Below are 14,721 nucleotides of genomic sequence, written 5' to 3'. Positions count from 1 at the left end.
ACACTGAAAATATAAAAAGATTAATTCAGAAGCTTATAGTGAGATTTTCCTAGTGCAGCTTCTGCCAACGCTCACTATTTTTATGTCCACAATTCAACAGGTTGATCATAAAACAAGAAGGAATGAAATAAAAGCTTTTCTCCACTGAAAAGGCAAAATTTCATAAGCTTAAGCTAGCACTTATTTTTTTGACAGCTTCTGCAGCATTAATGATCAGCATGTCACTCTTCCATACATATAACATGCTAAATCTGCAGGAAGATAAAATGCATGAACGCTTAATTCAGCCTACTTAGTGCAGTTTTCCTGATAATTTCAACAAATGCCAGTTTTCCAGTTTTTCATAAAGACCACAGATCCTTGAATTAAGAAACATTATCCCCTGAAGAAATAAATTCCAACATATTTGAAATAGAGTTGTAGAACCATTAAATTTGGAAAAGACCACTAAGATCATCTGGTCCAACCATTAACCATTCATCACCATGCCTACTAAACCACGTCCCTCACTGTTACATCTACGTGCTTCTTGAACATCTCCAAGGATGGTGACTCCAGTACCTCCCTGGGCAATAAGTCACCACTCTTTCTGAAAATAATTTTTTCCTAACATCCAGCCTCAACCTCCTCTGGTGCAACTTAAAGCTATTACCTCTTGTCCTGCTGCTGTTATCTGGGAGAAGGGGCCAATCAACACAGCCTCTTTTCAGACAGTTGAGTGGTAAGGTCTTCCTGAACCTCCTCCAGATTAAACAGCGCCAGTTACCCCAGTCGCTCCCATAAGACTCATGCTCCAGAGACTTCATCAGCCTCACTGCCCTTTCCTGGACACATTCCATGGCCTCAATATCTTTCTTGTAGTGTGGGGCCTAAAATTGAACACAGTACTCGAGGTGTGGCCTCATCCATGCTGAATACAGCTGGAGGATCAGCTTCCTGTTCCTGCTGATTACACCATTTCTGATACAACCCAGGATCTGCTATTGGCCTTCTTGTCCACCTGGGCACATAACTGGATCATATTCAGCCAGCTGTCAGCTAATCTCCCCAGATCCTTTTCCTCCATGCAGCTTGCCCCAAGTTTGTAGCATTGCATACACACATCCAAGCCTGAAACCCAAAGCAAGTAGTCACTACAAAGCAGAGTGTATTACTGAGAGAACAATAATAGCATAGCAGAAGTGAAGAATAACACGTTCCACTGCACTGAAGAAAATATCAAAAACCTGGTCCAAAAGAAGATGCAACTGTTTTTGCAGTAACTGGGTACGGTGTTCTGGAGTAAAGAGAGACAAGGGACAAATTTATCCGCATTTCAGAAAGGAGGGGGAAAAAAAAGTAGAAGACAAAAAAATAATTAAGTTGCCAGACAGGATTTCTATTACTTCAATAGGAAAGACTTCTAAATGCAGAGGTCTTTATCATACCAAATCTTCCTTTATAAGGGATAGATTGCAACAGTGTATTTTGAAAGAACTAAGAACTATTTTTAAGAAGTTGTTTGCTAAAAGAAAAAAAAAAGAGAAAAAGTTGCTTATGTGGGTAATGAGAAAAACAGAACTGAAAGTAACTGAACAGTAATTATATAGTTAAACATTTCAAGTAGTATACACAAAAAATAATTATAATTAGTAAAAAGAATTCTGAGGACACGATTCCATAGCTGTCTGTCTAATACAGAAGTACTACTTCAATCTGTATTAAGAAATGTGCCAACAGTTAATGTCTAGAAAATAAAAAAAAATTACTGCTCTGACATGACCATGCCCTTTTGTATGTTAATAGAAAGCAATGGTGATCAACAGCAAAAACAGACCAGATCTTCCTTTTGCTAATAACAAGCATTTTTTAAGGCGATATTCATAAGAGAGAAGTTGGGCTGACTTGACACAATCACCAAAATGTAACCAACTGTTCTATTTTAAGCCTATTCTTAGCCCAAGTTTTGAAGATTTCTCTGATATCCCCTATTGAGGAACTTTTAAAGGCATAAATGAAATGAGATCTCCTGGGGCTGTTATTCCCACACTGTAAAATATTTCAGAAATAGGAAGAAAAGCTCTTCTGGTAACCTGGGGGGACAAAAGCAAGTTTTCTGTAATAAACATCCACAGGAAAAATATTCAGCAAATTTTTCACATTAGTCATCTTTTCAAATCTAAGTCAGATGCAAATACCCCTTTCTTCACAGAAGCTGCTTTCACCTCTGTAAAAAGGAACATATACCATTATTTGCTGCCCTGCAGCAGCAATGTAGAAACTCGATTCTCAATAACTGATCTTATGGGGAGGAAGGGGAACTTTTGTTGATTCTTGTTTGTTTTAATTTTAAAAGGAAACAAATTCTTCACCCTGTTTGTTCTGAACAGAGTAATTCAATCTCTTCAGAGTGCTCCAGTTTTTCTTTGTTTTAAAAACAATGGGAAAAAAGCAGCAAAAATTAAAAAAAAAAAAGTCAACACACATACATACACTGATTTCCTGAGTAAAATGGTAACTCCTTCTGATAATCAAGCACTTCAGAAAACAAGAGAGGGAGCAAAATCCAGATTTAAAACCAAAAAATGGTTCCTCTCATGATCCTCCCTTTAGGTGTCCAACTCAGCCTCCAACTGAACCTTCCTCTCAGACTGAAGTATTTAAAAAATAAACCAGACATTGATGTGTAAACTGAATAATCTACTCTGAAACCAAAAAGGCTGTGAATACTTTATTTCTAATAATAATGCACATAAACTTGGTTTCATTTTTTTTGTAACTTGAAATTTTAATTCCAAATTACCAAAAAAATGGGGCCCTGGGCAGCCTGGTGTAGTATTTGATATGGTGGCTCTGCCTGCAGCAGGGAGGTTGGAGCCTGATGGCCCTTGATGTCCCTTCCAACCTAAGCCATTCTATGGTTCTATGAATACAAAGACCAACTAGGTAGAAGGCAAATTAACCAGCTCTTCTGGCCTGTTTCTGAGTTGGTACCATATTTTCACACGTACTATGTGGGTTATTGGTAAAGAAGGAATTGCGACACATCACAAGCCAGCAGGCAATACCCTGGGAAGCTCACCAGGCACTTATTTTCTCCCTTAACTTCCCCTATTTTTGGTCACTCATCATCCACTTCCCCTACCAAAGCTCCCATCTTACACTCTTCTGATTCTTAGAAACCTGCTACTTCCTAACAAGGCACATGCAAGGTTATCTGCATGAGCAGATTTCCCAATGACTATTTTCATACATGGGATTTTCAGAAAACAGATTTCCCTACTAGGAATTACATATGTAAAAACACTACAATGCAAGGAAGAAAATATGAACAAATCTCATAATTCTCACTGTTACACAAGAAAGGAAAAGGTTGTGTATTGTGCAGCAAAGACCTTAAGTTAGTCACATTTCTACATGTTTTTCCTACTAAACAACGATAATCCGTACTTCCACAGGATTGCTTCTGAAGTGAAAGAAACAAGGAGTAAACCAAAGTAGTTATATGCTGAGGAGAAAACAAATAGAAAAGTAACAGATGTTATAAGTCTAAGACCTTTATCTTTAAAACAACTATTTTTCTATTAAAAAATATAAAAAATTAGAGTAAGATTTTCAATATGAAAGCACCATCAAGCAAAACAGTATCTACACCAAAATAGCTACAGACTTTGTTGTTGTGCCAGAACTCAGTGGGATTCCCTTAATGAAAGTAACTTCACATCAGTTAATAAAAAAAAAAAGAAAGAAAAAGAAAGAAAACACATCATCAACAACTGACATAAACCCAAAATTCCAAAGTGCAAAGCAAGTATACAGATATGCACTTGCTTCCCACCAGAAATCTAAAATGAGAAATCTCACCAGGATGCGCTGTGGAACTTCCTGAGAGCAAAGAGGAATAGAAAAGGCACAGTTTGCAATTCTAAAGCAAAATCATGGCACAAGCAACGGCAAATAATACAATACTCCCATTCAAGCACAGAAACATTACAAAACACTGAAGAACTCTGGCATAAAAACCTCTGAATTTTAGAGGAGGAGAAAAAGAAGAAACAGTCAAACTACGTACGAAACTTGTTATGAACTCTGACCTCAAGTTCACCATCCAATGTCCAATGCACTGATGGACTGCAATGATGCCACTACTTTTTAAGAATTTATTGAAAACTCAAAATCATAGAATTCTTAGAGTTGGAAGGGACCTTTAAAGGTCATCTAGTCCAACTCCCTACAGTTAACAGGGACACCTACAGATAGATCAAGTTGCTCAACGCCTGGTCCAGCGTGACCTTGAGTATCTCCAGGGACAGGGCATCCATCACTTCTCTGGGCAACCTGTTCCAGTGCCTCACCACCCTCACTATAGAAGACTAAAGACTCTCCTCTTTAAGTATGAAACCATTTCCCCTTGTCCTATCACAGCAGAGCCTGCTGAAGAGTCTGTCCCCTTCTTTCTTACAGCCCCCATGCAGATACCAGAAGGCTGCTCTCAGTTCTCCCTGGAGCCTTCTCTTCATGCCCCAGCTTCCCAGCCAGTCCTCACAGGAGAAGTGTTCCATCCCTTGGATCATTTTTGTGGCCCTCAAAATTCTTTGTTCAACGTTAAAAACTCAAGAAATATTCATGTTCTTATTTCTCAGCCAAAAGAGAAAACAAGACTTAGATGATGCAACTCCCCTAAACTAACACACATATATATATGACAGATCAATGTTATAAGCAGAATTAGAAAAAGTTTCTGCTGCTAACCTAGTACTTCACACACCCTTCTAGCCTCTTTCTCCACTTTTAATTGTCAAAAACTTTACTCAGAAATCCTTTTTCAAAACAGAAAGTTGTGTACACATTTCAGTGTTTGTTTCCACACACTAACAAATTACCAGCTCAGAATCCAAATCCTACTTCAACCATCTCTACCCACGTTTTCAAGCCAAACACAAAATACACAGCCAAACATCATGTCTACTACAAATGTCATATTTAGATTACATTACCACGTGCAATGTGTTACTCAAACAATATACATGTAGTTCACTTTCTTTTCATAAAACAGAAAGCTTTAATAGGCCATTATAGAGCAAACCATTCATTCTACTTGCTACTTGTGAGCAAAAGGGCTTTTTTCATTTTAAGACATCATAAGCTACTTTTTAGTTACATAACCAGTTTTGTAGTCACAGTGGAAATGCCGATGGTTAGAAATCTCAAGATGATGAACACTGAGTACTTTTCAGTCAGGCTGGACTAGTGGGTATGACTCAACTGTCTGCAGCACCCATACCACACAACACTTCCTTCTATTAATAGGTATATAGTTGTCAAAGTTGGTTCTTCTGTGCTGCCCTGCATATACGAGTCCTTTTCTCACCAAAACGGCCCTCACTGTCATTAGCTTCCCCCATATTTACATTTTACCCATAGTACATTTTCACCAAGAAGCTAGGGAAAAAAAAAAAAAGAAAATCAGCTGACTAATAAACCAAATGATGCAAAGAAGAAAAAAAAAAAACAAAAAAAAAACGTAACCGTACAGTTGGGAACTGTCCATATGCCTGCACTGAGTTACTGAGGAAAAATAATGACCATTTTATTTTACCTCTTTTGACTTGCATCTGATTATTAAGATGATGTTCTGAAGTCTGCCTTACAATTGCACAGTGTTTAAAATGTAAAAGTATTTTCAAACTTCCTTTTTTATTTCTTGAGTTTTACATGAATGCGAAGAATGAGTTGAAATAGCACAAAAAAAAAATCAATCTGGAGCATGACTGCTTCAAGGAATCACAAGAATCTTTAGCCATTTCTTCACTGGCCTCTAACAGTTCTCATCAACCACAAGAACAGCACCTGCACCTTTCACTCTGCTCCATTGGATAGCATCTTACCTAACTACACAGCACGCGTTCTGCCAACAGATCAAAGAAGCAAATCCAGGAAAGACCTGTTTAGCTGAAGCAACACTGACATGTCCAATAGGGCATTTATAGTAAATACCTAATATGATGCAACTCTAAAAGAACTATCAGAGTTAAAATGAATTCCTTTTTGTTACTCAGAAAGGAAACTATGCAGTTTGGAATATAATTTGACAAAGTACTCTTCAGTACTGCAAGTATACAGTGAACTCCCTCTGAAAGAAGGAAATCACATACATGCCCAAACCTCAAAGTTGTCCATCTCTGCTGAATGTTACAAACACGTACAGGCAACCTTTTAACTCAGGCTATTGAGAACATATGGTACTTGTTGCTGTATCAAGGTACTATCAGGTTCCCAACCTATTATCATCTCTTGTTAGTTGTACTTCTATCTCATAGTTCAGAAGAATATGTGAAAGTGACGTTGACAGAGTGCCTAGACCATATGATCAACTTTCTCTCTCACCACACATAAATCAAAATAAATACAGAAACAATATGAACACTCTAAAAGAAAACCTGGTACACATGTAAATAACTGTCCAAGGAAACGTTTTGACAGATAAAAGAGTAACAAAGTTAGTTTACTGTAAGAGAGAAGAATGGAAAAAAAAAAGGTGGTTGGGTTTAAGTAAAACATTAATTTACCACATTTCACTAAAACAATATTAGCACAACCTTTTTATTTCAAAACTGCCAGCAGCTACTGACCATTCTGTTATGTCACTTGCCTCTTTAATGCATATTACAGCAAATATTTTTAGAAAATTAATGACTTTGAATTGAACGTGAAAATTTCTTACTAAAATAGCATCACATAAACTTAGCAAGGAAACTGTGAATAACATTACAATTGACTTACTTTTAGAATTACTTGTAAGAGATATTTCTATTATTTGAGATAAGTCCTTCTAAAGAAAGTAAATGAAAAAAGAATCACTATTATTGGTGGATATAGTAATTCTCAAAACATTCTGAATTTCTGTAATTCTTTCCCTACTATTTCAAAAACAGGACATACTGTTCACTACACATTCCTGTATCTACCATGTTGTGCTGTGCAGTGATGACTCCGTGCCAGAAAAAAAGGTATTTCAATATGACTGGAGTCAGTAATACTCCCAGCTGTTGCCCTATGCTTCATAATGTGATCTGCAGATATGGAAGTAATTATTATCTAGCGTATCAACCCATGACATAACCAGGACTTTGAAACTGCTCACACAAGTTGTGCTGGTATTTGCAGTTCGAAGTTCAAAGGAGAATAAATAATCCAGAGGACTGCAAAAAAGCATTTCTATAGTCTTGCCACAACACAAAAACCAAGCTATCTGTTAACCATCCTGTCAATCCACCACAAATTTTACAGATCACAGACAAGTTAACTCCAAGGTTTGCTATAAATCAGAGCACTGAAGGGACAGGAATTAATCTGGACGTAAACACACACATACTGCACTGATGCACAAACAGTAGCTGAGGTATGACCTCCTAAATAATGAGCACCTTTTCAGAGCAAGCCTGTACTTCTTGTGATCAAATAACCTTTCAAGATCTTCCCAACCCTGGTTATTCATTTTTCCTTACTTTAAACCACCAGAAAGTCAAACCATCATTTTTAGATTGCGGATATTAAAAAATTCATTAAGAATGAATTTCCTTTTCTTCTCTTGGCGTATACTGTGGCAGTCAATACAAAAAGTATATCTATAATTAAAGTCAAGATCCTATCGGAACAGCAATGTTGATTGCTTTAAAAACATATTATTACTATTAGATCCAAGAAACAGAAAAGATTTGATTAGTTAGTGATGAAGCCTAAGTGAAGCCATTATATTAAAAAAGTAAGATTCCCACCTGATACCCCAGGTCCTTCCAGCATGCTGGCCTCTGCAAAATTAAATCTTCAGAAACCTAGGTATTATTACAACGTATGCCACAAACACATACACCTATAATTCTGCTCTCTTGAAGCAACACACCTTATCATGTCTATAAAGTTACTTCATTGAGCTTTTGAGATGTGTAGTAAAGCTTCATCTACTGCATACTGAACATATGCCAGGCCAACTTGCACACATATGCTCTAGATGGAGGCATAAGCAATTCTTCCTAAAAGCCAAACACTTTTTTCCAAACACTTCTGCAAATCTGGACATTTTATATTAATAATGCAAATATATATATAAAAATATATATATATATCATGTGGCCATAAGATTATTTCACTTTATTGTAGAACAAACTAACAAACTGTAGACTTCCCCATCCGGAGAACAGGACCACCTACCAGCCAGCCAATTTTTGCAAACAGATGTAGAACACATATTAATTGTCTTCCCTCATTTCAAAGGTTTCAATTTGGATTACCCTAAGGACTTTTCCACATTTCAGTTCATCAAAGAGTAAGGGAGGAGAAGAAGGGGACACTGAGCTTGGATCACTTTGGGAGTACAGATCAGCTATTAAGCCTACCAGGAACAATAAGCCTTCTCCCCTCACGCACTCTAGGAGCATCAGGATCTTCTGCACATAATCCCACACTAGAGGAAAAGCAGATCTCAAATTCTAGTTCCCATAAAATAGCACGAAGAGGAATTCAGGCTAAGGAAGCACATGCCAAGCACTAGGCCAACACCAAACTGTAAAACTGCTTTGTTTTTATGTTTTTGTGGGGTTTTTTCCCCCTTGGTAACAATTTGTGTTTGATCACAAATGACCCACCAGAACATCAAGATAGCAGAAAAGAAATAGCAGCAGTGAATGACAGCAGATTGGAAAATTCAGTCAAAAATGTCCTGTGGGGAACAGAGAAGAAAAAGAAAGATACATACAAAAAAAGACTGTTTACTCAGAACTTTTAAACAAATGACAAGACAAGAGTAACATCATCTTCATTGCTGTTCTTTTTCCCCCAAGTTTTTGCCAGTGATATAGTTCAACGTGTATATCCATTAGGCAGATCTAGTTTGTAAGAAAACTGGTACAACTAAAATATCTTGTCATACCATATGCACTGCATACGCAATGTTACCCTCTTAGTATATGAACACTGTGCTTGCATTAATAGAAATGTCTGCAAGAGAGTTGTCTGTGTACAACATCAGCAAGAAATTTCTTTTGCTTGGCATGACAGAACACCAAAATCAAGCAGTTTAAATCACACTAGGAACAACAAAAAACCCCAAACATTGCATCTATAGCATGTACAGATAAATGTCGAATTTCAGAACTGTTGCATGTTTGGGGACTATTTTTTTAGTTCTTTCTAATAATGTTGTGTGGCATAAATCTTTAGCTTAGACCTGAGGTTCTACACCTGTTCTACCTTCCAACAAGACTTCCTTGATGTGTCTGTTGACAACAGTGAGGTAGTACATTATCTTGCTCTGGCTCCTTATTTTAAGCTGCTTTCTAAAATACCCTTGAGAAGAGGATACCTGTAAATAAACTACCACAACCATGAAGCAGCCAGTTGTGGTACTTTTCATTGAATTCATTGCAGTATCATAGTATTAAATAGATGCCATACTCAGTGATGAAAATGGAATATCGGTAGAAAATTGAAAACATAAAAGTGCAAAGGTGTTAAAAAAAAACACAAACAGTAAGTGGAAAGAACACACACCAGGTAAAAAAACTGAAAAAACTAAGAGCAAAGAAATTTCATAAATTAATAAAACAAATAACCACACAGAAAGAAAGCCTTACAAATAACCTCTGGCTCCTACAAAGGATTCCACTTTTAACAGCACTTCTTCACGTAAGTTGCACAAACTAGGACAGTTACAATAACCACACACGCAAGTGCACTTGCAATAAAAACAGTCATTTGACATGTGGAAACAAAGGAAACACTTTAAAACTCAGAAGCTAAAATCTAAGAATTGGTATATGAAATCTGTTTCTGTTTCTAGAACTACTTGTTCTTTAGAGAATTCTGGAGAGATCTGAAAAATGAACTTATATTATCATTCCACACCAAGAAGCCATCCCAATTATTCAGGCTTAACCTTTCCCCTTCCTCCCCACTTTCCTAATCCACCTGCTTCCCTCACAGTGACAACTGCAGAGCTGTCCATTGCATCACACAGTGATCAAACTGAGGAATCAATCCAACTGGGAAACAAGATGGTAAAAGTTGGGTTAGAAGAAATAGTATTTTTCACTCAGATCATTTCCCTGATCCATTTTGCTGTGCAGCTGCATAAACAGCTGGACTAGAAAAACAAGTAGGATGACACAGGGATACAGTATTTACTGAAGAAATCACTGCAGCTGGAGAATTGGACTTTTAAGTTAATGATTTTCATTCAGATTGAAAGAGGTAGCTATAAATTTTGTTTAAAACAGTAAGAAAGAAGTTCTTAGTGAACCAGATGAGCAAACACAGGAAGGAATACAGCTGAAGCCGTTGCCCCCCTAGAATAGAACAGTAGTGCACATTAGAACCATCAACACCACACAATGTTCACAGGAAAAAATCTTAGTGAAAATGTAGTAAAGTATGAACTGTTTACTGTAAGCATTACTCACACACATATATACTGATGAGCACAGATACAGTTGGACAGCTGGCTTCATTTACCTCACTGTACTATAACTATAGAAAGTAATTATATTCATAACATGTAGTGAAAAACAGAAAACAATTTTCATTCTTTTCCTCATCTCGCTATGTGGTGATGAAATCCTGGTCCCGTGATGTGGTGATGAGAATGAGATGGACTAGAAATTCAGCTGTGGAATTCCCCACTAATAATAATTTACTCCCAGAACACTGGACTTAATCTGACATCAATTCCCTGATTTTGTTCATCACACAAGAGCTTGTTTCACATGAAGGGGAGGAAGAAAAGAAATAAGTAAAAGGGAAGATGCCGTGTTACCTTCTGTCAGCTCTAAGTCTTTCTCAGTCAATTGCTTAAGCTATATTGCCTGCAATTGTCAAAGCAGAATAAAAACCTCATACCTCAATAGCTTATGAAGTTATCATCACAGACAATGAAATGAAGGATATCTGTAGATTGGACATAGCGTCACTGCAGTCACTGAAAAAATGTTTCACATTTTGCGCTGCATTTTTAAAACAAATGTGATCTGTATTTCTAGGAACCTGCTTAATTGCCTCCCTTGCTTGGATTGATACACACAAAACCACAACATTCATTTCTCAGGATACACTTAAATAATTTCAAAATGCTTGTGTAACCTGAACAGCACTCTCTTTAAACTTCTGACTTTTCTTCCATTCCATTCCATTCACACTGTTCACTAAATATCAAGTGTGCTCAGTCACACTCCTGTTTGTCAAAACACACCAGTTAATCAAAATACAAGCGTACATTTTTAACCAGTTCCCACCAGAGAAAAATCACCCTGCTTGTAGTTAATGCCTCCCTTACATGATTCACTGACTGCAGTCACTGAATATATTATTAAAAATCCTCCTCCCAAATCATTTCCGTTTAATTCTCTACCACATCACAGTACCCCTTTACTTCAGCACACTTGTACTTATCACTCCAGTCTCATCATATAAGCGCAGACTCTAAAAGCAGTTAACTAATACACTGTGGTTCTTCCTCTTACATTTATGAGAAAGTTCTTACTATTTTCAGATTTCTCTATTTTTAACTGGTTAAATGAACCAGTGAACATGTCAAACAGTGAACAAGTGAACAGTGAACATGTGAAAAACAGAAATAGATCAAATTTTACTTACCTTGAAAATACCAACCCAGTCTTTCTGATGAGGATAGATAAATTGGGTCAGAGTGTAGTGACATTCAAGGTGTGTGTTCGGAAGATAACTTTTTGCCACATTTTGAAAAATCACATGTGCAAAATTGGAAGTCTGTAAAGCGTTGGCTGAAGATGGAACTTCTTGAAAGGATGACATGATTGATCTGCAACAAAATTGTAGAAGCTGCTACTTCAATATAGTGAAGAACTACATTAGAAAATAATCCATTTGAAAAATACCAGACAGACAAAATAAACAATTCACTCCTCTAGTCTGACAACAGACAGCTACAGTCCAAGCCCACCAAAATGCATTGCCTCAGCTTCATTCAAAAATAATCACTTCTCAGAACGAAAAAGGGCAGTCATCCCAGTGATGAAACCAAGATAGAGAGAAAGCACCACTTAAGTGGATGCCCCCACTGCTATAACACAGATACTGAGTACCAGAAAGAAGGAAATACAAGCGGTGGGAGAATGAGGCAGGATTCTGACTTAATTAAATGTCATTAGCAATTCTGGATGCTTCAGAGAAACCTGTACTTCTCAGTGTTTTTTGACAGCATTTTCATAAATAAAATTTTGTTCCCCACTCAGTAAAATTAAGAAAGCTTCATTTTAAGACATTTTAACAAAGAAGAAAGTTTATTTAAACAGCTTTTTTTTTTTCCCCTATCTTCTTCAAAAGATTTCTCCTCTCTTCTGATGTCAGCAGCCTGGGAGCACATTTTGCTGTACCCACTTTAAACGCAGATACCCCATAGTCCTGCACATTACCAACAACAACGGACTGAACTGATGGCGCAGTCATTCAAGTCTCTGTGCAGTTGGACGGATTAGCACTACTTCAGTTGGATTGCCAAAGCTTTCCATCAGCCTTTCCTTTCCCCACCTCATTCTGCATACATTGTGCTAAAAATCACAGCACCACAAGATGCTTCAAAAGTAGACCATAATGGTCCATCCCTTCAAATTATTAAAAGGTATAAAGCCACGATTTCTACTAACCTAAAAGAAACAGAAGTGCCTTACTATCTGAAGCTAAGCAATGAAATGAAACAAACCCTGTCAATTTTCATCACCCGTAAGCGCCTTGGTAAGAAAAACACTAGAATATAATTTTCTTAATATAGATTTCCTTAAAAATTAGATAGTTTATTTTAAGCACGTGCTAAGTAGAAACGACTTCTGCAGACTGCTCTGGCTTGCAGCCCGAGGCTCTCCCATAACCAGGCCTGCACAGGCCGCCCGGACAGCCGGATGACAGCCGCCCGGCACCGAACGCGCGGCTCTGGGCCGCAGATCCCCGTACAGCCGGCGGTAGGGCAGCGGCTGCCAGATGCGCGCCTACCTCGCAGCGACAGAAAGGAGGAAGACGAGGAAGAAGAGCTACGTCTAGACTTCGCTAGCGGCGTGACAAGCGATTCTCACGGGAGACGGCCAGCCAGGTGAGATGGACGGGATGAGGAAAAGCCCGTCGGGCAGGAAAGGCAAGAGCCCAGGCCGGTTCCACCCTCAAAACTCTGGCCGCGGCCCCGGCGCTACCTGCCCGCGCCGGCCACCCCTCAGCAGCGCTCGCTCAGCAGCCGGCCCGCGCCAGGGGAAAGGGAGTCCCGCCGCCCCCCGCCCGCAGCACGGCCCCTTCCTGCCCTGGCCCACGGCACCCGTCGGGGGGGGGGAGGGGGTGGGCCGCCCGGTGGCGCAGCGCCGCCGCCCGCCGCCTCACGTCCCCGCCCGCCCCAGCGGGTGGCGGAGGCGGGCGGGAAAGGGGCTGCAGAACCTGCCCGCCCCCCACGGCCGCGCCCGGCAGCGCCCCTTACCTAGGGAGGCGCGGAGGACGCCGGGGACATCAACATGGGGCCTCCACCATCAGCGTCGCGCAGCCCCGCCCGCTCGCGTCACTTCCAGCACCGGCTCTGCCCGCGGGGGGCGGGGAGCGCCGCTCCGGCTGGGCAGTGCGCAGCGCGGTCGCTTGTGCTCGCGTCACCCGAGCTTGCGTCTCGGAAGCTGCTGCTATTAAGCTCCCGGCCTATGCCTGTCCCTGAGCCACCAAGGAGTGAGATAAAAGCGGCCATAAATGCACAGTTCTCCTGCCTGCATGAATTGGCAAATCCCCGGTTACGCACGTTACCTCATAAAAACGCCGATTCTACTTGAGCTTTGTCCAGTGCCAAGCTGTAGCTTCCCTACAGAACAACGGAGATGAGGAACAGAGTTCAGTGATGAGTAACCACACTGGTATGTCGGGCTTCTCCCAGTACACCCAACATGACCACTACCACAAATGGTCTTTGAAATCACCTTTACTTCTTTATCGCCACTGTTTCTATTTCCAATAGCTGTCTCTATTTCCATTCATTCTATTTCCATTCTAAGCCATAATAACCAGCTTATTGATTTGACAGTTTGGCAAGATTGTCAGCTTTTTAATGGTCACCCCTAATGAAACTAAGCTGGAGCACAGAAACTCTTCAGCCATTAATGGTTGTCTGAAAACAGCCTTATATCTTCACGTGTAACCTGTACAAGAGGTTATTCAATAACCTTTTTTATTTCTAGACATAATAATGCCTTAAGTTATTCATATGTTCCATTTTTCCCTGGAAAGCAACACATTTCCTGCATTATATACAAACCCTAAAATTCTAAATTGTTTTAGAATCATAAAGTCGTTAAGGTTGGAAAAAAACACTAAGATCATCTAGCCCAACCACCAGCCCATCATCACCATGCCTGCTAACCATGTCCCTCAGGGCCGCAAATAACCCTTGAACACCTCCTGGGACAGTGACTCCACAACCACTGGGCAGCCTGCTTCACTCTTTCTGAGAAAAAAAATTTCTTAACATCCAACCTGAACATCTGGCACAACTTAGAGCCACTACCTCTCGTCCTATCACTAGTAACCTGGGAGAAGACAAGTCACTACAACCTCCTTTCAGGTAGAAGACACAAGAAGTATGTGTGCAAGACTTTTTTTTCCTTAAGAACAGAGGAATTTGTGTAGCGGTAAACAAAATTGGTGCAATAACTAGCCATACGTATTTCTGAGGAGGTGGGGAGAGCTATTCTGTCT

At 39.5% G+C, this 14,721-nt stretch overlaps 1 protein-coding gene across 5 annotated transcripts in view; it reads right to left on the bottom strand.

The window, feature by feature from the left end:
* The window catches only part of TAX1BP1 (Tax1 binding protein 1), a 50,762-nt gene extending 37,143 nt beyond the window's left edge, over positions 1-13,619 (bottom strand). For 2 of the 5 annotated variants that reach the window (XM_085226262.1, XM_085226266.1), the window contains exons 1-2: positions 13,466-13,618; positions 11,626-11,809 (exon numbers count right to left, since the gene is read on the bottom strand). In XM_085226262.1, the coding sequence (XP_085082388.1) occupies positions 11,626-11,802 (177 nt within the window). In that variant the 5' untranslated portion in view covers positions 11,803-11,809; positions 13,466-13,618. Of the gene's footprint in view, positions 1-11,625; positions 11,830-12,996; positions 13,155-13,465 lie in introns of those variants that run through there. The other 3 variants (XM_085226265.1, XM_085226263.1, XM_085226264.1) reach the window with 3 other exon arrangements.
* Between the last annotated feature and the right edge of the window lie 1,102 nt (positions 13,620-14,721).

Source organism: Meleagris gallopavo, chromosome 6, assembly GCF_905368555.1.
Source record: "Meleagris gallopavo chromosome 6, MGAL_WU_HG_1.1, whole genome shotgun sequence".
Taxonomy (NCBI): domain Eukaryota; kingdom Metazoa; phylum Chordata; class Aves; order Galliformes; family Phasianidae; genus Meleagris; species Meleagris gallopavo.
The sequence above is the reverse complement of the archived record's forward strand: the minus strand, read 5'-3'. Positions and strand labels throughout refer to the sequence as shown.